Source organism: Xenopus laevis, chromosome 1L, assembly GCF_017654675.1.
Source record: "Xenopus laevis strain J_2021 chromosome 1L, Xenopus_laevis_v10.1, whole genome shotgun sequence".
Classification (NCBI taxonomy): Eukaryota; Metazoa; Chordata; class Amphibia; order Anura; family Pipidae; genus Xenopus; species Xenopus laevis.
This window is the reverse complement of record NC_054371.1, coordinates 36,708,365-36,734,165: the sequence shown is the minus strand read 5'-3', so window position 1 is coordinate 36,734,165 and position 25,801 is coordinate 36,708,365. Positions and strand designations below refer to the sequence as shown.

General features: G+C 42.1%; 1 protein-coding gene across 5 annotated transcripts in view; it reads right to left on the bottom strand.

Moving 5' to 3' along the window:
* LOC108698064 (TBC1 domain family member 1) overlaps window positions 1-25,162 on the bottom strand; it is a 128,160-nt gene extending 102,998 nt beyond the window's left edge. Inside the window, exons 1-2 of one of the 5 annotated variants that reach the window (XM_041588366.1) lie at window positions 24,939-25,162; window positions 23,683-24,173 (exon numbers count right to left, since the gene is read on the bottom strand). In XM_041588366.1, the coding sequence (XP_041444300.1) occupies window positions 23,683-24,102 (420 nt within the window). In that variant the 5' untranslated portion in view covers window positions 24,103-24,173; window positions 24,939-25,162. Of the gene's footprint in view, window positions 1-2,372; window positions 2,620-23,682; window positions 24,174-24,938 lie in introns of those variants that run through there. The other 4 variants (XM_018229045.2, XM_018229052.2, XM_018229090.2 and 1 more) reach the window with 4 other exon arrangements.
* Between the last annotated feature and the right edge of the window lie 639 nt (window positions 25,163-25,801).

Genomic DNA, 25,801 nt, shown 5'->3' with positions numbered 1-25,801 from the left:
CTTCACAAGGGCCACTAAAATCAAAGTTAAAAATGTAATATTTATTATAGATTCATTAAAAAAAGGGAATATCTCCATTGGCCATATGCGTTTTGTGCACTCCAAGGTACTTAATCATAGGCATTTATAGGAGACATGACTAATAGAAGACAAGATACAAAACATTTAAATTCAAAGCAAAAAGAGGCAAATGTCTCTTAAATGGATGCACTAGCTTAAAGAGATGCAATCTCAGAAATCATAGAAATATCATATATACACACACTCATGAATTCTGATATTGTATCTTTTTAAGATACATTAAGCAAGTGTGTGCCTTTAAGAGATAGTCCCTTTTTTTTTTGCTTTGAACTGAAATATGTTTTGTATCTTGTTTTCTATTGGTCATGTCTCCTATAAATGCCTATTTCCTGGAAGGTAAAGATAGCCCATGATTAAGTGCCTTAGGGGAGGGCACGAAACGTGTTGGGCTAATGGAGATATTGTTCTACAATGAATCTACAATAAATATTACATGTTTAACTTTGATTTTGACAGCCCTTGTGGAATTTTTCCCAGTATTGCCCAATACCCCTTTTTTGCATGCTGTTGGTTTATCCAATACCCTTTTTTGCATGCTGTTGGTTTGTCCAATACCCCTTTTTTGCATGCAGTTGGTTTATCCAATACCCCTTTTTTGCATGCTGTTGGTTTGTCCAATACCCCTTTTTTGCATGCTGTTGGTTTATCCAATACCCCATTTTTGCAAAAGCGCAGGCGTCATGTCGGATGCGACGGAAACAAGGTAAGTAACGGCAGTGTTGGATCGTGTTGCATTGTTGATGCGACGCGACTGTCGGATGCAGACGCAGCGTGCAGCGTCTGCATCTGACAGTCGTGTCAACAATGCGACAATTGAATAACTTACCTGATTTCCATCGCATCCGACGTGATGCCTGCGCTTTTACGCAGCGCGTCGGATCGCTGCCAAATCGGCTGTGTAGTCCTGCCCTAAAGTGTAACGTTTTGTCACTGAATGGTTTACCAGCCTAATTAAAAGAACCAGTTAAAGACAGTTACACAGTAACAATACAGCAGAGGAAACCCAGCAATGATCACAAAGCTTCGCATTTGTTTTGCCTTCCTTTGGATCAAACAGAAGTCGGGTAAAAAGTCCAGACAAAGTTTTAACTTGCGGAGTGTGTATGCTTTTCCCTATGAATAACTGCTATGGTTTCACGATTAAAGGTTCACCTTTATGTTATCGAATGTCCTATTCCTAGCAACTTGTCTTTATTTATTTTTATATTTCTAGTTTTTGAATTATTTGCCTTCTTTCTTCTGCTTTCAGACGGGTCACTGACCGCAGCTGCCAAAGAGCTATTGTCCTGTGAGCTTACGATTTTATTATACTTAACTTTCTTTTTAGCCCCTCTCCTATTCATATTCCAGTCTCTTATTTAAACATATGCCTGATTGCTTAAGTAAACAAGACCCTGCCAACCAGATAGCTGCTAAAATATCAAACTGGAGAGCTGCTGAACAATAAGCCAAATGACCGAAAATCCACAAAATATAAAAAAAGAAAAAAAATTGTACGTGAAAAGTATTTAATATTAAAAGTTAATGTAAGGGTCAGGGCACACGCTCAGATTCGGGGAGATTAGTCGTCCAGTGAGAAAATCTTCTCTTCTTTAGGGCGACTAATTTCCCCAAACAGATGGCACTCTGAGTGATTCGTTTTCCGAAGACGCCCAAAGTTTTTTCGTCGGGCAACTTCAGAAACCGAATCGCTCCGTGTGCCTTCCTGCTGGTGATTTACATTTTAGCTGACGGGAGGCAGTTTGGGGAGATTAGTCGCCCCAAAGAAGAGAAGATTTTCTCACCGGACGACTAATCTCCCCGAATCTGCCTGTGTGCCCTGACCCTAAAGGGGAACAAACCAGCTATTCTTGGAAGACTCAATCTATAGTCAATTTAAACTATTATTAGGATTTGCAGGAGACAATCCCTAATTCCCATTAAGTGCTGGGAATTTGTGTTGATTAGAAGTTACCCTTTTAATTACTTATACGTCAATAAGAACTGCTGTTCTTGGTAAAATTAAAAAATAAAAACACACAATCTCTAGGGAGTCCAACCAGTCCCAAATTCTAGCAACAGCTCATAAAGTTGCTTGTTAAAAGAGGAGATCATGTCTCTGGATCTCCAGTAGGTGCTGAGACACAACTCCCAGTATCCACCCTGGACTGCATAGGATGCTGGGAGTTGAGTTGAAGCAAATGCAGCAGAGCAACAGGTTAAAGTCCCTGCAGAAGAAACACCCAAGAAGGACAGGCAGCTGATCGCCATAGAAGATACACGTACAAGGAGATGTGGAATAAGAAAGGTACCTGCTTGAGCTCTTTCTCTTCCCCGGTATCCAGGTGAATGGAGATGAGTTTCTGCAGCCTGGCCTTCATGGCAGCGGGTGTGTAATACAATGCAGCATTAGAAGCGACTGCCAGCGCCTGGGCTGCTCCTTCCCGAACATGCTCGTGTGCTTGAGGGAGCGATCACTTCCTAACGCTTTCAAGCGCCCACAGTAGCGCTCTGGCCAATCGCAGCGCGGCTAGGGGGGACTCGCTCAGCTCTGCCTCTTCCCATTGGACAGGGCGGGCGGTGAATGAAGACGCTGTGTCGGACTTGCTCAAGCCGCTTTCTGTACTGGGAGCGCGGGCTGAGTTTGAAAGCAGTTCCGTAGGGATATGGAATGTGGTCGCGTCGCTGTTGCGGGTAGGGAGGGGCACTCGCCTGAATAGAAAGATCATTAATAAAAGGTAGCAATAACTATACATCTGTAGCCTTATAGCGCATTTGCTTTCTAGATGGGGTCAGTGTGACCCCCCTTTAAAAGTTGGAAAGGGTCAGAAGAAGAAAGCAAATAATTTAAAAAAAAATTTATAAGTTGTTTACAACTGGCCTTTGTATAACATACTTTTGGCACCTTGGGCCACCTCTCCAAGTGAAACAGCCAGGCCTCAAGTCATCAAGAACATTCATTCATTAATTCTAAGCAACTTTTCAATTGGTCTTTATTGTTACTTTTATACAGCGTTTGAATTGTTTGCCTTCTTCTGACGGACTCTTTCCAGCTTTGAAATGGGGGTCGCTGACCTAGGGTTGCCACCCAGCAGGTATTTTACCGGCCAAGCCAGTAAAACACCTGCCAAGGCCAGGGCCGGTATTACAAATTTACCGGCAATGTAGCTGCCGGTAAATTTGTAATACCCTTTAAAAGACCCCTCGACCCAGTGGCGTAACTACCGGGGGAGCAGGGGGTGCAATTGGACCAGGGCCCGCACCCCCGCAGGGCCCCCCGGCAGTCACGCGCCCACTGGAGTCGGCTGCAGCCGCATGGACGAGGGTGGGGGCGGGTCACGGCCCGCACCAGGGCCCGCCCCCACCTAGTTCCGTCACTGCCTCGGCCGGTCCCCCATCCCCTGTAAACTTAGCTTGTCCTTCGGTTTTTGTCCTGGACGCCCCTTTGTGTCACAACACCACGCCCCTTTTTGTAACCCCCCCCAACAGCCGGACAAAAAAATTTGCAAAAGGTGGCAACCCTACACTGACCCAATCTAAAAACCAATACTCTGTAAGGCTACAAGTTTATAGTTATTGCTACTTTTTATTACTGATCTTTTTATTCAGGCCCTCTCCTATTTATATTCCAGTCTCTTATTCAAATCAGTGCGTGGTTGCTAGGGTCATTTGGACCCTAGCAACCAGATTGCTGAAATGGCAAACTGGAGAGCTGCTGGATAAAAAGCTAAATAACTCAAAAACCACAAATAATAAAAAGTGAAAACCAAATTCTCTGACTATCACTCTCTACATCATACTAAAAGTTAGTTCAAACACGAACCATCCCTTTAAGTGCAGTGGCAGACAGAATAGGGCACTCCAGGCCTTGTAAAAAAAACAACAAAAAAAACAAAACAAAAAAAAGGTTATCCCAAAACTCCACAATATATAAAAATATACTCTTTATTCAAAAATCATGTTAAAAAATTGGGCATACAGACCACAGGGTATTCCGCCTTATGCGTTTCATACCCCCTGGTACTTATTCATAGGCACTCCAGGCCTTGTGCCATTACCCTTAGGGGGTTATTTACTAAAGGTCAAATTTGTCTGGTCAAGCTTTTTGGGGCAAAAACTGGAGTTCTTCTGTGGAAAAAAAACCCAAATATTTCGAGATTTATTATACTCCGATGGTGCAAAAGGCTGAATCCGAAAATCTGCCATATCAGACCAGTGGAGGTCCTGTATAAGTCAATAGGACAGGCATCAATATCAATTTAAAGATATCGTGTTTTGCACTGAGTTTAGCCTAAAAATCTGAAAAATGTGGGGTTTTCGGGCAAAAAAACAGAAAGACTGGACGATTCAGTTTTGCGTTCGATTTTATCGGGTTTTTTTCTGAACTGATAAATTTGACGTTTCTTATTAATAAATGAGGTCAAATCAGGCATGGGAGTTTGGACGTGTTTTTTTTTTTTTTTATATAAATTAAATAAATTATGAGATAAATTCAGAGTTTAGTAAATACCCCCATCAGAGTCTCAACTGTGATTTAACATGTGTAGTTGTCAGTGGCGTAACTTGGCTGTGCCGGGCCCCCCTGCCAAAAAATCTACTGAGGGGGTTTTGGCACAAACAGTCCTCTTCCCCTGGCTCCACCAGTTTTTATTAAAGGTAAAAGATGGGTCAGGGAGGGGGACTATGATGCTGCTGTATAGGTAGTCAGGACCGCCATCAGAAATCGCAGGACCCCATACGACAAAATTTCCTGGGCCCCCTGGGCTGCACCCACCGCAAGCCCCACCTACAGGTCCGCCCACCCCACAGGTCCGCCCCCCACCACACAGTAAAAAAAACAAAAAAATATTGGTGGCTAGGGTTCCCACATGTTAATAAAAAATAAAAAGATACTGGTAGTCAGGGCCCCCATAAAAAAAACATTTGTTGCCAGGGCCCCCCATTAAAAAATATTGGTGGCTAGGTCCCCACATGAGAAAAAAAATTGGTGGCCAAAATTGGTGGCCAGGCCCCCCCCCCACATTATAAGAAAATTGGTGGCCAGGGCCCCTTAAACGTCCATGCCTTCCCGAAGTCAGCAGCTCTCAGAAAGATGGGGGCCCGGTAATCAAGTAAATGTAGAGTGGCTGGGCCCCCCTTACCCTCGGGCCCCCTACAACTCTCCCCCCAGTCCCCCCCTGATGGCTGCCCTGTAGGTAGTTACACCAGTGGTAGTTGTAGTATAAGAAGTAAGAACTGCTGAATGGAGTTGGTTGGACATGCAGGAGCTCTATCTGTCCTCTTTTCCACCATTAGATTGCGGCTAATGCCTACACACAGTGCTTAGGTTTTTCCTCCCAGGGCAAATATCCTATTAATGCAGGCATGTCCAATTGTGCTGGCCTTGGGCTGTGGAGCGGCTGACGCAGCAGCTTTACTTGCAAAGGACAGTGAGTCTGATAGGAGGCAGGGCTTTTACAGGGAAGGAGGCCAACTGAACAGACACTGCTTGATACCCTTGCAGGGGAATCCTAGGCCCGCAAAAAGGATCTGGACCGGGTGGCCTTCTGGATATTGCTGAGTAAAATTCACAGCATCCAAGCATGATGGAATATATGTGCTGGAATATGTAGTACAACTATAACTAGAAAATCACAGCTTTATAGTTCTCCAGTGGCTTTATGGATCACTGCGCCAGCCCGGACCCAGTTTAGCAGTGTGCATGTTACAATAGATAAGTGTCTGTGGCTGGCAAGGCATTTCATTTGTATTTTGTAGAACACACCAACTCCCTTTTTGCTACTGCAAGGATCTTGTGGGAAATCCTTAGGTGGTGTAGGTGATGTGGAACATAGAGTCCTGTGTCCTTATCCACGCTCAGGGGCGTAACTACTGGGGGAGCAGGGGGAGCAATTGGGCCAGGGCCCGCACCCCCGCAGGGCCCCCCGGCAGATCGCGCGCGCTGCAGCTGGCTCGATTCGGCTGCAGCCGCAGAGAAATCACACGGACGGGGGTGGGGGCGGGCCCGGCTGAACGGCTCGCACCAGGGCCCACCCCCACCTAGTTCCGTTACTGTCCACGCTCCCCTGAATTGGGGGTTATACACACTATGGAAATGTTATGATCCAACTTGTACAGGACAAATCAATGTTGTACAGAAATCACATCCTTTTAGTCATGCTAATGCTCATGCCTAATTGGCAGCCAGATCTCAGATCTTTTTGAGAAAATTGGCAAGCCATTGGTCTGTGTACACTGTCTATAAAATAAAGTTTGGGGCTTGTGACAAATGCAATAGCGTAAATATTCGCGCGTAATGAGCCTTCAGTCAGTGCCCGCTTCCCCCCAGCTGCTGCCGTCAATTGTCTGATCTGATCCAGTGCAGTCTGAAGGTCGGCCCACATGTTTTCACCTCAACAAATCTAGCCCTTGTTGCAAAAATTTTGGACACCCCAAGAAATCAGATGCCCCATCCTGTATAACACATGTATATATTTGTAATGCTGATGACGAAGAAGGTGATATATCTTTGGACAGTCTGAAAATCCAGGTGTGCTATGAGCTAAGCTGAATCCAAACTAGTTTAGATACTTTGTTATTATAAATCTGCAGTATTTCCTTCCCAGCCTCCGTGCTCTTATATATCTGTGCCAGAGAGAAGAACAAATCCTTAATAAAGACATTAAAAGAAAACATTACTGCTTTGATCTATCCATACTGCGCCTTGTGTGCGCATTCCCTGGGACTAAGAATGTATTAAGTTGCCTGACCTGCAGATACTTGGTGCTTATGGTGGATAAGAAAAGGGGCCCCAGCACTGTCAGGGTTTCCAGCTTGTAGTATTGACTATATGGTGAACTGTGCTACCATTAAAGGAACTATATGCACTTCTATTAAAAAAATTGTCCTTTTGCTTTTATTAAAGGAGCCTCAGATGGTGGGCCTCTAGCTGTGTATTAAAATTGAAGTGCATATGCTTGCAATAACATTTTCCTGCTTCCTTTATGGGTGGGATTAAGAAGTGGCCTTGGCAACATCAGAAAATAATTTCTAGAGTTGTTGTTATTGCAGTATCTTTTCTCCATATGAGGCACACACCTGCAGTTTATGAGCCTTTCTCAGTAACTGAAGGGAATAGAGTGGGAGCAGATACTGACAACTGACACTTTGACCGTAAAGGAATTGCTCAGTGTAAAAATAAAAACTGGGTAAATATAGTTAGTTAGCCATGTATAAAGACTGGAGTGACTGGATGTCTAACATAATAGCCAGAACACTACTTCCTGCTTTGCAGCTCTCTTGGTTTCCACTGATTGGTTACCAGTCAGTAACCAATCAGTGACTTGAGGGGGGCACATGGGTCATAACTGTTGCTTTTGAATCTCAGCTGAATGCTGAGAATCAATTGCAAACAACACAGTTATGTCTAATGCTGCCCCCTTAAAGTCGCTGACTAACTCATAGTTAGAGAGCTGAAAAGCAGGAAGTAGTGTTCTGGCAATTATGTTAGACATCCAGTCACTCCAGTCTTTATACATTACATTGTTAGCTAATGAACTATATTAGAAACATTTTTTTACTTTGCACAGCCTATCTATTTACCTTTATTTTTACACCGAACTGTTCCTTTAAGAGCATTGCAATTATTTGGGGCAGTTGGTCGATTGTTATAGAGTTTATGTTTTCAGAAACAGTAAAACCAAAACTAATAAGATAGTAAAATCATATAATCATGTTAAGCGTAGCATTGTGAGTTTACAATAGAAAAGGGCAATCCTCAGCCATTAGCATTGTCATCCACCCCATCCCCAAGCAATACTAATGCGATGACCTGGCCCTCCAGGTGACTCTTCTTCAATTAACCCCATACTCACTGGGTTATGCGAAACAAACATGGGGTGGCGGAGCTGCATTTCCACTTAAAGGGTCAACTTGGGTTCCAAATAGTTAGCCACCAAAACTCTGTTCTTCACACTTGATACTGTAATATCTGTCCAAAGGGTTGTTTATTACCCCTAAGAATATTATTTGTACAAAACAAGTCAGCAAAATTAACTAAAACCTAAACAATGGATGGGGGGTCCCAGACTGAATGCCACTTTGGGTGAAAAATACTTCTCTCTCTTACTTACTGGGAGAGAAAGGCAGAGCCTGAAAGGCAGGGTGAGGTTTAGGGAAAATACGTATTTGTACTGATAAAATATGGGGGGGAGGGGGTTTACACGTGTAATTTTTTTTCACCAAACTAGATTGAGTTGATTGATGTTGGATTAGGGGTTTAGAGGTGTTATATACCGTATAGGGGGCTTCTCACGGATCCCTTTGGATTCAGTGTTTACCACTTCCCCTGCACAGGTGTGGGTAGGATATCCCTACGGACACATTTATTGTCCCTCTTGCCTACGTAACCTAGCTAAGATCTTTTGACATCAATGTATAGGGTCTCTCTCTGACCCAGAGAGAATGGGGCAAATTCACTATGCGCCGAAAATGCGCTAGCGACAATAGGGACAACTCTCTGGTTTATAGCAGCTTGGTGATCTCAGAGGCCCAAATAAAGGCAAAGTGTGGTTAGCGTACTTTTGTTTCATGTTACTGAGGGATTAAACCAACAGGGCTACAGGGGAAAGCAGTGAAAATGTCTTCATCGACAGGGCCGGATTTACATAGAGGGTGCCCCTAGGCCCACTGAGTTTGTCAACCCCTGTCCCCTCCCCCTTATTCGTGCAAATTTTCATCATCAATGGGGAAATTTAAAAAACGATTGTATCTCCAGCACATCCCCAGTGTTTTTGAACCAATGTGGGTGTGGTTGGGCAGCAAGCCGCCCCCCTAAAATCCTGCCACCCCAGGCCCGGGCCTAGGTGGCCTTTTCACAAATCCGGGCCTGTTCATCGATATTTATTATGTGGATGTTCAACAATAGACAGTAGTACATTCCACGTAAGAGACAACACCTTTTTTTGGCATGCTTTCAAGAGGCCTTAATTACACTGTGTTCAATGGTCAATAAAACTACATTTCGGAATCTTTTTACGGCTTCCATTATTTTGAATCAATAGAAACACAGGCTTGCATACTTACAGAGACAGCCGTAAAAATCAGCCTACTGTTATACAGGTATGGGATCCGTTATCCAGAAAACTTTTATCCAGAAAGCTCCAAATTACAGAAAGTTTGTCTCCCATAGACTCAATTTTATCTAAATAATCCAATTTGTTTCAATTTATTTCCATTTTTCACTGTAATAATAAAACAGCTTCTACATGCGCCAAACTAAGATATAATTAATCCTTAAAGGAAGCAAAACCAGCCTATTGGGTATATTTAATGTTTACACTTAGGGGCAAATTCACTAACCTAGCCTAACGCTAGCGTTAATTCGCTAGCGTAGCGCATTTTCGTTAATTCGCTGATTTACTAACGGACACTGGTGTAAATTCGCTAGTGTTACTTCGCACCCTTACGCCTGGCGAATTTGCGCAACGGACGTAACTAGGCAAATTCACTGACGCGCATTTTTCTGAACGCTACATTTTACGCCAGACTTCCTTCGCCACCAAAGAACAGGCGAAGTGCAATAGAGTAGATAGGAATTGCTTCAAAAAAAGTTAAACATTTTTGTAAGTCCCAAAAAACATCTTTTTTTATGGGTGATAGGCTGAATAAGATCGAAAAAAATTTTGGGGCTACCCTCCTTCCCCCCCTACATTTGCTAACTCATGGCACCTTAACTATACAGTGGGCACATGTGTAGGGCATAATAAAAATTTTATTGGCTGTTTTGAAGGTTTCCCAGGCTTGTGTAGTGATGCTACATATACCTCCATTGTAACTTCAATTTGGCGCCGTATGCAAATTAAGCATCGCTAGCGTAACTTCGCTTTGCTTGGCGAATTAACGCTAGTGCAACTTCGCAAACTTACGCTTCCCCTGAGCGCAACTTCGGATTTTAGTGAATTTGGGTAGAGCTGGTGGAAATACGCCTGGCGAAGTGCGGCGAATCGGACGCTGGCGCAACTACGAATCTTAGTGAATCTTAATGTTTGAAGATCCAAATTACAGAGAGATCCGTTATCCGGATAGCCGCAGGTCCTGAGCATTTTGCATAACAGGTCCCATACTACGTAATATATCCAATAAGGTATTATATGTAAATCCCACTGTATGTAAAATCCTCCATCAGCATAGACAGGTATAAATATATATTATAAAATATATTTTATAAGCAACAATGGAGAACCAGATTGAAAAATGTAATTCTGGCACTGATCACCTCTACCTAAATCCACCCTTGTATGTTCAGTGGCAAGTGAATGCCATTGAAGCCACATAGGAGATTATTTATCAAAGGTCGAGTTGTTTATTCCAAGAAAAATCCGAAGGTATTTTCAGTCAAAATTCGAATTTACTGGTTAAAAAAAACTCTAGAAAAATCTGAGGTTTTTTTTCCCCAAGATTTATTATAACCCAAAACTGGAAATCTTAAATCTTAAATCCAAAAATACACCATCTCCAACCTGTCGAGGTCATGTAGAAGTCAATGGCAGAGATCCCATTTGAAGATGTTTGCAGCCTTCATGATGTTCATGTTTTTTTCAGAGGGTTGAGCTTGAAAACTCAATCAATTCAAGCAAGTTTTTTTTTCGCCGCAAACTCGATCAATTTGAGTACACTGATTCGAGTTTTTTCCATTCAAGTTTTTTCTTAATTTACAAACCATTCTAGTTGTGAGTTCATTTGAGGTCTAAAAAAGCTCACACAGCTCTGAAATTCGACCTTTGATAAATAACCCCCTTAAACAGTATTGGTGTTTTCTCCATCAGGGGAAAAAATTCTGGGTATGCTATTATTATCTTAAAAAAATAAATTCCATATTATTTTGTTTACAGAAGATTTTGGCTTTCTTAACACTTGCACGGAGACAGGGAGTTGTGCTTTCTTTAGCAGAAGCACCACAAATGGCAGGAATGTACAAATGCAAAACCCCTTTATACTGCATTTTTCCACTGGCTCAAAAAAGCTGACGGAATACGCCCCATGCGCCATTGGTTCAGATAGTTATTGTGTTTCCTGAGATCTGAAAGCTGTGCTCAGTGCTTTAGAGAACTGTTCTCCGCTTACAAAAGTAACCACTTGAGTACAGTAAGAACCAAAAATACTCATTCTTTTTAGTAATATAGGGGGGAATTCTGTGCCAGGAATCCAAAACTGCTATTAATTTGATATTGTCTGTATCAGTAGAACATCTGGTACAGCTAGCCTTACAGTATTGGCAGACATCTGAGTTTCTTGGAATAAGCCTACAATATAGCACCTTAGTGGCAGTACCAAGCCCTAGATAAACAAACCCCACTGAATCCTTCATACAAAAGATTATCAGTCTTGGATGAACAAGTCCAAATTATTACAGAAAAAAAAAATATCTAAAGAAAGGGGAACAAAATGTAAAACCTCTGACCATGCTTGAAAAGCAAAAAGGAGTGGGAGCCGCCACACTAATACACTTCTTTCTGGATCACTAGGAGAATTATGACATTGCTTAGATTATCCAAAAATGATTTCTGCTCTTTAAAATACTCCTTTAAATTACTCAGAATTTCAAAGGAAGTTTTACAAGCAAGTGGAATGTAACAGTGCACTGCCTGTCACAGAGTTGAGCATACCATTCATCCTCAGTTAAAAATGGGATTCCAAGGCAAAATTAAATTAAGTTTTATGGTCAGACAAACAACAAATATATGTAATTTGATGCACAATCGGTGATTAATAATAACCGCTCTAGCAATGGGCCTTAATTGATTGACAAATTGAAAAGGGATATTGTGATTACAGGTATGGAATCCACTATCTGGAAACCCTTTATCCAGAAAGCTCTGAATTACAGGAAGGCTGTCTCTCATAGACTTCATTTTAATCAGATAATTAAATAATTAAACATGGTTTCCTTTTTCCCAAACTAAGATATCAGAAAAAACATCCTATTTGGTTTAATTAATGCCTAAATTATTTTTAGTAGACTTAAGGTATAGAGATCCAAATTACAGAAAGACCCCTTATCCACAAAGCCCCAGGTCGCGAACATTCTGGATGACAGGTCCCATACCTGCACTGATATTTTTCATTTTCATGTAGCCATTATGATCAGGTTATTCCTAATTCTTAATTTAATGACAGATTTGAGTCCCTTGGTCCAAGGCAGGGGTTTCAAGAATTTTTTAGTTCATTCTACCTCTTACGGTACATTTGGATCAAATTCTATCTCAGATGGACCAAGCTGCACCTGATATCTAAGCATGTGGTAAAGTACTTCTAGTATGCAGAATGCCCAGGCATGCAGAATTTCTAAATATTCAATAAATAGACTTCCACTTGGCATTGATCATTTTTACATTTCTTTAAGGTTTGTTGGAGGTTTATAGGACAAGAATGAGAATACAGGTTGCATTTTGATTTACAGATAAGGCAGCAGCTCATAAAGGGAAGGATGCCTGTGCAGGAAGCCTTTAATAAACTCCATTTATCATGTCATTATTATAGGGGAGGAAATCCTCTATAGGAATTCAATAATGAGACGAGTCTTCATCATTGCAGGATCTGATTTAAAAGCTTGGGCTTGTCGGTATAATGGAGTATCCAGCAAAGCTGCAGTTAGTGGCACCATATAACAGTAAAGATAATAAATTACAAGTATTAATAAATTACATTAATATGACATAGATTGATGATCTAAGGCAGAACATAATTACATTTACCACCCTTTCTATCTCAGATAAGCCCTCACAATGGTGGAGGTAGGAGCGGTAACCACCAATGCACACATCTGTTTGAAAGAATGACGGGGAGTGGCGTAACTACTGGGGGAGCAGGGGGTGCAATTGGGCCAGGGCCTGCACCCCCTCAGGGCCCCCCGGCAGCTCGTGCGTCACTGACTTTGGGTGATTCGGGGCGGATTCCGGGCATACGGAGGGGGGCGGGGGCCCGGCTCCACGTCCCGCGCCAGGGCCCACCCCCCTCTAGTTACGTTGCTGATGACGGGCACCAGTGGTTCTTGATCCAGGGTCTCCCAGTGTCTCAGGCTGCCTGAAGGGTGTTCCAAAGGATTACAAAAAGACTTCCCTTAGTCCATAACTACTTGAGTAAATACCAAAATGCTCTTTATAGCTGCCCTGTCTATCTCACCGTTCTAAACTGGTTGTATTACTGGATCCGCTAAAAAATATTTATACTTTTTTCATGGGGTCCTTTTCACCCAACGTTACTAAGGGGTTTTCCTGAGGGTACTAACCTTCTTACTAATACAGAGCCATAGAGCCTACATTTCAATGCTCTATGGGGAAAAAACATTGCCCAGCAATATCTGGTGCCAGTTGCATCTTCTGTGAGTGGTGAAAGAATTAATGGCACTTTCTCAATATTTCTCTCCTGCCATTTGTACATCTGAGCTGCCATGTTCTCAGAAACATCAATTCCTCTGTTCAGGAGAATCAATGGAAATATGACCACTCAAGACTCGCCCCACCACGGCATGTCCCTTCCATCAGCTCCATGAGCTCCGTGTGCTCAGCCACCAGCGTTCCGGCTGTAATATGGATCCAAATAAGCAATACAGACGGCACTCCGGATGAATATGAGGAGTGCCGTTTATTGTAGCATATCAAGGTAACAACATCCCACACCTCTTCTAAACACAGCCCTTATCTGAGTTCTGTGAGTTGACATTTCTACTTTCTTGCTGCAGCCAGGAAGTGATCTCATTACCGCCAGGAAGTGATTTCACTTCCTGATTGCCTCACTATGCCTGAGTTGTCTTGCTTCCCAAAAAGGGAAAGTCTATTATTATCAATAAAATTAACAAATTTAAAAGTACAAGTGAAGAACACAAAGTTAAACGTAGCCACTGCATTGTTACTTGTAATACACAGCTGCTAGTACAGTTTGCTTACATTTTAGTCCAGAATTCAGTGTAATTTAAAAGGACCTGACAGGTTAGGGATATAGAAAAAAAAATCCTTTGGCAGTTGCCCTTACACAGAGGCCTCTATAAGTCCAATGTCCAGCAGAAAGAAAACAAACCTATGGAGTAAACATATTTACTACACAAGGTTACAGTTTGTGCACTAAGAGTCTGAATTACAGGAAAGGCTTGTTACACTAGGCCTATTCTCCACTGAGCACTAACCGTCATAGAAACTTGTGCTAATAATTCCCAGTATTCAGGGAATTCTGAATGAAGTCACTTGTAATGAGCAAACGAAGCAGAACTGAAGAGGGAAATTGAATATTAGCAAACGTCCAGATAACAGTAACCAACAGAACAGCTCAGGTATCCAAGGGCAGTTCTCAGCTTCCCAGAAGCCCCTGCCTTAGCATGGCGAAAAATACCTCATAGCAATATGCACGATTGACGTTAAACATAAAAGCAGTGGAAATGGGGACTGTTGGCCATTGTAATTGAACATGTTCTTTCACTCTGTTGAATAGGAAAACACTATCCATTGTTTAATACATAGTAGTTGTTGCGATACAATATCACTTTGCTGGGCTGCACTGCAACTAATATACAAAAAGGGGGGTCGTGGAAGCACCCAAAAGGCTAAGTTTAAATATTTTTAAATACAACGGAAGTGCTACTGATATGGTCCCCTGGTCCCCTGTCTCATAAGTAATTCGGCATCTATGCAAGTGCATGTGATTACAAAAACAGGGGTTTTTAGTTACAAAGTTATGATCATAAAGTTGATAAGCCACCACCATACCACGTCAAGGCAAATCCCATACGTTGGTCACTAACTTGTTTACCTCTGGTCGTAGTATAAAAAGTATTTTACTTCTCTGCATAGTAGCATTACTGTAATCAGTGTCTCTTGAACCTTGATTTCAGTCTGAGGGCTAGATCATCCCCTGCCACTATGCGGCTTTTAAAAGAGAGAGATTGCCCAAACCAACGCCCATTTTTTAAAAGCATAGGACCACCATTAGTTTAAAGGGGCGAGTATGGGGTACTACAAACCACATGAAGCTTAGCCTGCAGCTTCTGGCTACAATACAATACAGTGTCGGACTGGCCCACCGGGATACCAGGAAAACTCCCGGTAGGCCCAGGTGTCAGTGGGCCCTCCTGCTTCTTAAAATTTGGCCTATTTCATGGCCATTGCCTATTTCTATGAGAATAAAGAGGCTAAATAGATGGAATAATAGGTTATAATATGTAAAGAAAAGAGAATAGGAGAACAGAGGTTGAGTGAGGAGAGGAAGAAAATAATACTTAGAGTGGGCCCCTGGTCTAAAGGTTTTTGGGTGGGCCTCTGGTCTAAGGGTTCTTGGTGGGCCCCTGGTGTCCCAGTCCGACATTGATACAATATACAAATAGGGGGGTTGTGGGAGCACCAGGGACCAGAGAATGTGCATTGATTAATTGGCCAAATCAGTAGCATTTCTATGATACTTAATTACACTGAGCCTTTTGAGTGCTCCCACAACCCCCCTTTTTGTATATTGTATTGTAGCCAGAAGCTGCAGGTTTAAAAAATTGGAGCGACAAAACGTTCCTACAGAATTAAGCGTTAATTCGTATTGTATCGATGCTCTGAGAACTCGAATTTAGTGAATTGTTGCTGTGAAAACTTGACTTTTTCAGATAATCCAGTGCAGATAACGGTGTCTAGAAACAACTTCAGGGACATCTGCCATTGACATCTTCATGGTTTGAGATGATTTTCAAAGTTTTGGGGTATGATAAATCTCTAAAAAAATTGAGTTTTCCACCTAAAAACCTCAACCAGAAAAAATCACAGTTTAGTAAATTGGCCCCTTATAAATGGAACCTCTTATTCAAGGAATGAGGCTCATGGTACATGGTGTTTTGACCGCTACATGCTGTCAGGGAGGCATTTAATAAAGTCACATAAAAGAAAACACATAAAAGGTAGTTGTGCCCATACACACTCCGTGCATATGTGAATACTTGGCGGGAATGGCAGTGAGCCGTCTAGCTTTTTCTGATACACAGTGTGCAAGTGCAGACATTGGCGCTATGAAACCTCAGAATTACCGACAGCCTGTATGTGGCAGTAGTTTCAAGGTTACATTAGTGGATTGTATCAATAACAAGAAAATGTCTTTGGCCTGCCGGAAGTGATGTTATCCCCACACTACAAATGCTAGCAGTAGCATGCCACTAGGATTGCCATCTTTTCTGGAAGAAGGTACTGGGCTTCCCATATATTTTACTTTATTTCCTATTGATCACATTGGGATGAAGCATCATTTTTGCCGGCCAGGCCAGTAGGTGGCAAATCTAAGCAGACCATTCACAGAAATGCACAAAAGTAATTAATACTAATTTTGTAGATCTTTCAAAACTGTGCGAGGCGCAACTCAAAGCACACCTGCAATGGCGCTGGGAGGAGCAGAGGACCATAGAGAAAATACAAGGATCCTGCAGTGCTGTTCAGACCTCCCCCCAACCCTGGGGAATACTGGAGAAGTGAAAGGCTTAGGAGGAGTTTGGTACTCAGCTGAAGAATAATACATACATCCTAATATATAGAACCGCTTGCCATACTGGAGAAGAGAACAGAAAGCCTGCACACTGCACACTTTCTTACATGGGTTTAACAGGGAGAAATGTTTATACTCAGGGAAGAGACTGCTGGCCAAGAAAGTTGACTGTGGAGAATGTCAGCCTAGAGAAACTGTCTGACAACAGTATGCACCACTGCTGGCATAGCCTTGACGCACTTACAAAAAACTGTTTCCAGAATCATGGGCTCAATCTGACTACATTGGAGGGACAAATTGAAACAAAAAAAAAAGTATTACACTTGATCCTCATTCCAGTATTTGACTGGGAGTGTCCTTATGCAAACAGCAAGATATTATTTACCATGCATTACAGTAAACAACTCAGATCTTGTGTACAGTTTAGTGTAACGGCTATTTTACTTATTGACAGTGTGTTATCACTAGGTGGCACTCTATCACTACAACTGTTACAAATCCACTTCAAACAGACACAGGATTTTGTGCATGATAACCGTTTTATTGATGTTAGTATCTTGCCAATATTTTAGTTATTATGAAGTTTCCCAGGATGGCTCTAACCACTGAATTATGCCATTTGCGTATGATCAGAAAGTCTTTGCTGACAAGGTCAAAGACTTACAAAAGGTATCAGTAAAGGCAACTGTACAAAGTTACTTTGCACTGCACCCCAAAATTAACTTTTGACTTCGCAGAGTCCTGCCCATAACAATAATCACAGAATCAATTTTCTACAGGCATCGGGGTTATGTAACACAGAGTGCAAAGTTTACTCAAGGGCTAGTAGCCCATAGTAAATCATTTATTTCTCCTTAATGTTCTGTTTTTGCTGGACAGTCCACAGTTGCAGACAGGATGGGTTTGGTAGCAGATCTGGGGCAAATTGAGCCACACTAGACAATGCCAAGGCAGACTGGGGACATGTCTATTTTGTCCTGCATTTCATAATTTAGATGTAGGAAGAAGTATGAATTCAGTGGTAGATATCCAACAACTGACTAGTAAATGCTACCTCTTGGCTGTTTATGACTTCTTCCAAGTGCCATATTCTTCCCACAGGTACAGGCCCGGACTGGCAATCTGTGGGTTCTGGCAGAGGGGCTGCTGTAAGGTCCCATAGACAGTCACTATTTAGTCGGCTAGTGTGGTCTGATTGGGCTTATGTGTAACTGGAATGCCATGGCCTATTTTGACTTCCAGTCCAGACCTGCACAGGTTAGGTAGCATGCTCAGTACACATACACACACCTCATTATTGCAGTGCAGCTATTTGGGAGAGCTGGGGGCCAGTCAAGCAGGCCTTAGTCGATGGTTTGAGCTGTAAGTAAATACACTTGGGAAATCATCTTCATTTCTATTCTTGTTGGCACAGGTACACTTTGCCTCCACATTCGCACTGATTTCTCCAATTTGCATATTATTATATATTCTTGATTGCTTCTTATTCCTGGGATCTTCATTGAGTTTGGCCCCAGATCCAATGAGAGTTTTTTTTGCAAAGAGTCCATTATTAATTTATATGTGTCTGTAAACTACATTGTACTAATTCAAACACAACATGTTTCAGGCATACATGTTTATACATGTTTATACACTAATTCAAACACAACATGTTTAAGCATACAAACTGTAACAATGGCAATTTTTAATCTACTGGTCACTGTCATGTTGCAAGGGAGCAGTTTCACTGAGGTGTAAATAAATACATATTACACATTGTAATTATATTTTGAATCAGTCTTTAAATCCTGGATATTATTCTAGGAAAGCTAAGCAGCCTGGTTTCTGTTCTATGATTTGTACCTTGATAACTCATCTCCTTCTGCAAACCAAGTTATACTAATGCTAAATTAAACCCTTTTATCATCCACAAGGCAATAAGGAATCAATAGAGATCTACAATATGATAGAATGAGAATGCCTAAGGGTGTGGATTTACTCTGGTGAACAAGTCTCTATTATTTTGCTTAGCTTGGTATTTAATTACAGGCATGGATATGAGTCACTCATGTCATTACAGGGAATGAATAAAGGAGAAATGAGAATTTAGTGCAACTGATAGATTAGCCCAGGGGAGAAAATAATTCAATAGCCTAGAGAGTGGCGATACATTGCTAGGATGTCATATGGCTGCAAATGCAGTAATTTAAGGTGGCCATAAACGGGCCGATAAAAGCTGCCGACAGACCGTGTCGGCAGCTTATTGGCCCGTGTATGGGGGCCCCCGATGGGCTTCCCCGATCGAGATCTGGCCGAAAGTCGGCCAGATCTCGATCGGATGGGATTAAAAATCCCGTCGGATCGCGGCCGCATCTGTTCGTTGATGCGGTCCCGCGATCCGACCGCCCGTTTGGCGAACGCTAGGATCCGATCGTTGGGCCCCAGGGCCCACGATCGGATCAGCCCGATATTGCCCACCTCAAGGTGGGCATACCGGAGGGAGATCCGCTCGTTTGGCGACATCGCCAAACGAGCGGATCTATCCGTGTATGGCCACCTTTAAGGTGGCCATACACGGGCCGATAAAAGCTGCCGACAGACCGTGTCGGCAGCTTATTGGCCCGTGTATGGGGGCCCCCGACGGGCTTCCCCGATCGAGATCTGGCCGAAAGTCGGCCAGATCTCGATCGGATGGGATTAAAAATCCCGTCGGATCGCGGCCGCATCTGTTCGTTGATGCGGTCCCGCGATCCGACCGCCCGTTTGGCGAACGCTAGGATCCGATCGTTGGGCCCTAGGGCCCACGATCGGATCAGCCCGATATTGCCCACCTCAAGGTGGGCATATCGGAGGGAGATCAGCTCGTTTGGCGACATCGCCAAACGAGCGGATCTATCCGTGTATGGCCACCTTTTAGAGAGAGAGAGAGACTATTCAGTCTTAGGGCAATGGCAGGAGCTTTGTTGCTCGTGGCTAATCAGCTCTACCCGCTAACCTATCCTCCCGATACACAAAACTATAGTCTTCAAATCCCTTGAAAATACCTTTTCCTTAACTAACATTGGGATCAGCACATGTATAGCAGTTTAAATGGGCGCATTTACACAATACTTGGCCCAAGGTGTAGGTGTAGAATGCTGCTGCCTAGAATTCTTTCAAGTGAATATCTGCGCAATTGGTCTTTTTTTTTAAATGATTTTGGTGTTGAATGTATGTGGCTGCCAACTTGCCACTTCCCCAATCAACCAGGCAGATCTATATGTTCATATAAATAGAGAGAATAGAGACAAACACATTCCATTGACATATCTGAGCAATGTTTCTTCTGAGGCTGAAGTACAGTTTGATAGATCTGTGCTGCAGTTACACCAATGAGTTGCCCTGGCAGTTCAAACTAGAAATACTTATGTCATAACTGGAATTTGTTCTCAGGATAAACCAAGAGATTTGTTTTACTTCTGGACACCGGATCCATGCAAACAATGCAGCATTATGACCTCTGACCAAAGTCTGCTACTCTTGTAGTTAAAAATAAGTGATGAGCATTCTGTGGGGGTGAAGCTGCTGTGGCACGCCAAGAACTGGCATGTAATAAAAGTAGGAGCAAGTCCATATGCCGTTATAGACAAGAGTTTTAGTGTACGGCAGAAAGGACATTTGCCGTGACCCTTAGCAGGGGGAGGGGGGATGTTTGGCTTGGGAGGATTATAAATAAAAGTAAAGGGAATATAAATATTTTCAAACTATACACCAGCATAAGATAACCTGCAGCCATGCAGCTGTTGGGGACCTAGGTTTCTTGCATTGTCCTAGGACCCCTGTCAAATTCAACCCAAATTATAGCTTTTGTCATTCTCTATGCATTGATCTAGTAACAGAATGCAGTATTTCCACCAAAAACAAGACTATCCAAAAATGGCTTTATTTTAATTCTCTTTTACCCCCAGTAACAATATAATTGTAATGATGCTAACCCCAAAACAGTTTAGTAGCAGTAGAGATTCCTCTAACATTAGCAGCAAAGCAAGCTACTGTATAATGATTACATTCATAATACCTATACATCTATAATTGGAATTACAGCTCTTTAAAATTATGTTGCAGGGGTCAGGCTACATTATAAACTATGAAAAAAACGTGTAGCGGCCAAGATGCAGAAGCTGGGCTCCAGAGTGACCAACAATAGAAGACAATATTTCAAATACAAATGAATTGGGGTGACTAAGCAGGGCATAACAGTAAGGAACGCAGACTCTGTGGCTGCTCTCCTTAGAACTCTACAGGTAAAACAGGTCACACTGCTGAAGTTCTGGCCCCAGAACTTCTGTAATGTCTACTTACTTCACTGGTGACCTTATTTAAGGGGTCAGTTAGTTATTAATTTCAGCCTATATGGCTCACTTTCCAGTGTAATCTGTCACTGGTCTCTGGGTCATTTAATTTTTTTGCTAAATCGATCAATGTTAATTTTTTTGTTTTTTGATGCTTTTTACATTATTCCCATTCCTATGTTGCCTCTTTCCAGCCTTCAAATGAAAATTCTGTAGGCTCACAACCAAACACCTATTGACTTTGAGGCTTCATTGCTTATTGCTTACCAATCTATTCAGGCCCTCTCCTCTTCACCTTAAATTCTGTCAAGCCGGTGGGGTTATTAAACTCTAGCAAACACATAGCAAACTGAATTTCAAGCCTAAGCAGCTAAAGAACAAAAAAATATTTTAAAAAAAGTGTTGGGAATGCAGCGTTCTACCATACACATAACATTAGGGTTAGCATTGCTGCCTTGCAGTGCTGGTGTCCTAAGCTTGATTCCAGGCAGGGCACTATTTGCATGAAGTTTATGATCCCTGGAGTGCAAATGTGCTAAAGCACTAAGGGACTCAAAAGCATGTCCCTTAATGTTCATCTAACAAGCAATAGTGCCATAGGGAAGTTGTACTCTCCTCATTAGAGGTTCAGATCAAGTGTCAGGAGACACAAGCTTACCCTTCCCTTACTGTCTGACAAGAGTTAAGGTCAGAACCCTATTGCGACCTACATCTCCACCGCTCAGAGACTTGTTGCTAGGGTTGCCACCTGGCCGGTATTTTACCAGCCTAGTCGGTAAAACACCTGCCAAGGCAATGTAGTTGCCGGTAAATTTGTAATACCCTTAACAAAAGCCCTTGACCCAACCCCCAAGCCAATTGAAACTTAACTTTTCTCCATCTTCTGGCCATCGTGTGATGTGGCTCCACCCACTGTTACATCATGGCCTGTCCCTTTTATGTCACATCTCGTCCCTTTTACATCACGGCCAGTCCCTTTTGTTCCCGCCTCCACCACCGGCCGGTAGAAATTTTATGAAAAGGTGGCAACCCTACCTGTGGCTGGCTCCTTGAATAGAACACTGCCCCCTTCCACAACCTAACTTGCACGTCATTATACATGAGCATAAAGTAATGAACAACATCTGAATCATAATTAGCCAGAAATAGAAAGAGCAAAAGTGTAACTTACCAGTACCAAAATGTTTACCAGAATTTAACCACATGATACTTATATATATTATAAAAGGCTTTCCATGCTGGACCCTACTGTTCCATGATAACATACGTAGCAAAATCATAGTTATGCACCTTAAAACCGTGTAGTGGATTAGCTAGTATTTGCTATTGCATTGCTTTCTATAGGTATCCATTCCTCTTAATACCATGCATTATACTGTGTTATGCCAGTCACCCTATTTTGCATTCTTTGCGAGTGATGAGTCACAGTTATGAGAAGTTGCAGACCCCCATCGCTCTGCAGGGGCGGTTGAACTGTACCGTTACCGACACTGAGACAATGGTGGTTTCCATAGCAGGAAACTGCGGCATGTCATGTTTAATTAACAGATAAATCCCACAATGTACAAACACTGATGCTCCTGGTGACCCATGGATTTAAAACAAAAAATTATTGCTTCCTGTTACTGAGAACTCATGGAAATAGTGGGCCCGGGAAAGGTTTATTGCACTCACAGTTTCTAAACAATTGTTTATCAAGTTTTAATATTATTATTTGCTAATTGGGTTTGGCTGAGGTTGGGCGGAACAATATATAGAAATTAAATACAGTTTGACCTCTAACAGGCAATGCTGTTAAAATGTTGTGATAGATAAATGTTTTCTTTGCATTATAACTGATTAATTGTCTCAATTAAAACTGTGATCTCCAGTGGCATAACTGTAGGGCTGGAGGGTCCTGGTGAGCAGAACAGCTCCTCACCTTCTCCGCCGCTTGTTCACTCGCTCACACTCATTGTAGAAGAACAGCTGGGCAGGGGGGATTACTATGAAGAAGATCCAACAGGCCGGGCCCTCTGCAGCCGCAGGATCTGCTTCCTCTATAATTATACTAGTGTGTATTACTTAAAAGGTCAGGAAAAGAAACAGGGATGCTTTATTTAAACATTAACATGTGTATCAAACAGGCAGAACAACAACCATGGGATATTAAATATAATTAGTATATGGCTACATTACTCAAAAACAAAAGGACCCCTCAAAGCTCACCTTCCCTGTAGCTGTTCCATATGTTCCCTATCGGGTGCTCTGTCCGCAGCGTCCCCACTGCTAAGATCCACATCAACACCAAAGAATTGGACGGCACTCCGATCAAAAGGAATACAGGTTTATTGCGCCCTATGCATTTCGGGAATCAATCCCTTAATCGTAGGCATCATATGATTACGGGATTGATTCCTGAAACGCGTAGGGCGTAGGATCCCTGCAGGAGTATGCAATAAACCTGTATTCCTTTTGATCGGAGTGCCGTCCAATTCTTTGGTGTTGATGTATATGGCTACATGGCTTGTTATGTACATGGAATATTCCATAACACAGGAGAAAGAGTGTTCATATGGTTGGTACTGCAGTGAAGCAGTGAAGTGGTGATCTATCTGTCAGTAACAGGTTGATCAAAAATATATACTTTCCTATACATATAACCAGCCTAGTGGTAGAACAATGGACTTTCCTTGCAAGCAGGTTCAAGAATGAATCCCTGCATTGTGTTGTAAGCAAAGAAAAGAGAAAGCACAGCGTGCTGCAAGTGCATCATACCATCACTCTGCATGCATAAGAATTGGTTTTTCAATATTTGTTCCATTTTGAGATAAAAATCTATACTTACTTTGAAGGGATCGTCAGAATGGAAAAGGTAGCATGTGCTTTCTTGGCTTTCAAGGTTCTCTTTCCTTAGCAGGCATGCAAAATAACTGGGGTCTTGGCTATTGTGAATCAGTTTCTGGACCAGCTGGGGCTTACAGTCAAAGATGCTGGAGCAAATTAAAGGATCCCATTGCTGGCACTTGCCCAGATCTGGCTCACACAAGATGCTTGTGGAGGAGACGTACAGCCGAATCTGGAGGACACTTTGCAAATCTTTGGGAGTCTTTGCGCTTTTTTTCTTTATTTCCACCACTACCCATGGTAACATAGACATAGTAGTCAGCGAGTTCACTGTTAAAGAACCAATCAGCTGAAGACTAAACTCCAGCACAGCCTGTTTGGCTGCAGGAGATATGGGAGTAGTAAATATTATAGGATCCATTCTTGCAGCGGATGCCTGTTTGTCGTCAGTGTTTTCTGAATAGAGAATGTTCCATTTCAACTATGGCTTACCTAGGAAGGGACACAAAAAGAAAGCTTTGCTGCATAATGTACTTTTATTTAACTCATACAAAAAAAGGATTTTCTGCTAGGGATAAACAAATATTTAAAAAAATATATACACTCAACATGCTTTAAAATTCTGTGTGCAACTAACCTTAGCCAAAAAAGCCCAGTCATTTGCAGTGCCAATATAGGGCATATATATAGGGAATTATTCAACCCCTAAAATATAAGGTCATGGGACTCTCAGGGGACCTCTAATATCCTCATATTTTACAAAAGGGGGTTTATTTTTTTAAATAATACACAAGTTTCAGTGAGTCACAAATGACATCATTAAAAACTTAGCATTGAAAAATTGTTTTCCCCACAGTAAGTGTAGGCTAATAGAGCAAGAAAATATTCATCTCAGTCGCTATGCCACCCACATTGGGAAGGAGCTGTCAGTGCAGGCACCATGTTGGGGCACAAGAATGTTCATAATGACTACCCCTTGCTCATGCGTGTGAGAGGATTGGTTGACGTGTCCCCCATGGGGCGCAATAGCACACATCAAGTAAGTGTACCTGTATTTTTTGAGTAAGTAATAAGATCTAATCCCAAATTGTCTACCATTTTCTTATATTCACAAATCAAAACAAAACAAGTCTAATTTGCTTCCTTGGCCCAAACTTCTCCATGTTGATAAAATGAAATAGAAAATTATAATAGTATTTATCAAAGCTGGCTTTAATCAAAATAACTCCTAATTGCTCATGAAAGGAGATTTCTGACCTTTGTTTTGGCAGATCGATCTGCCTTGAAGTTTGTCTCTTGTGCCCTCTGTCACCCTGTTGCCTCACGTAAAGATTTTCAGTCAAGGTTATGGAGCCAGAAATGGAAGTGCTGCTGGTCAGTCTGTGCTGCCAGGCTCTCACTGGATCATATTACTCGGACTTCTCACAGACATAAGCCCCAGCTGTACGCTTGTATAAACCAACATTCCATCAGCTTCATGAATAGGAACCCACATTTGTTATCTGTAATTTATATTATATATTATTCACATTAGTCTCTGGACCAGCAGAGCTTACAATCTAAGGTCCCTTTGATATTCACACACACAGTATGGCCAGTTTTATCAGGAGCCAATTAACCTGTTTGTATGTATTGGTTGTGTGGGAGGAAACCCACACAGACCCAGAGGAACATACAACCTACATGTAGATAGTGCCGAAGCAGTAATTAAACTCAGGACCCCAGCACTGCCAGGCAGAATTCTGCCTGCTGAACCATAAAATATTGTGCATCCCATCGTTATTGAATAAAAGAATATTAAAAGGCCTCTCCACCTAAAAATAGATTTTTTATGGGGTAATTAATATTTTAAGCAATTCAACCCTTGTTTGATGATCCTTGGTGCATGTGTGAGTCCCTTCCCAAATGATTTGACCATTTAAAGTCTAGTACAATTTCTCCACAACTACAGGATTGATTGATTGATTGATTGATTGATTGATTGATTGATTAGGCTGATTTTACTAATTGGGCACCCAAAATGGCCCCAGACTCTGGTAGTCAAAGAGCAGAGAGAAAGGAAGAGAGAGAAAACTGCTTATATATAAAGTGTAAGGACCTCTCCAAAATGGTGCAAACTG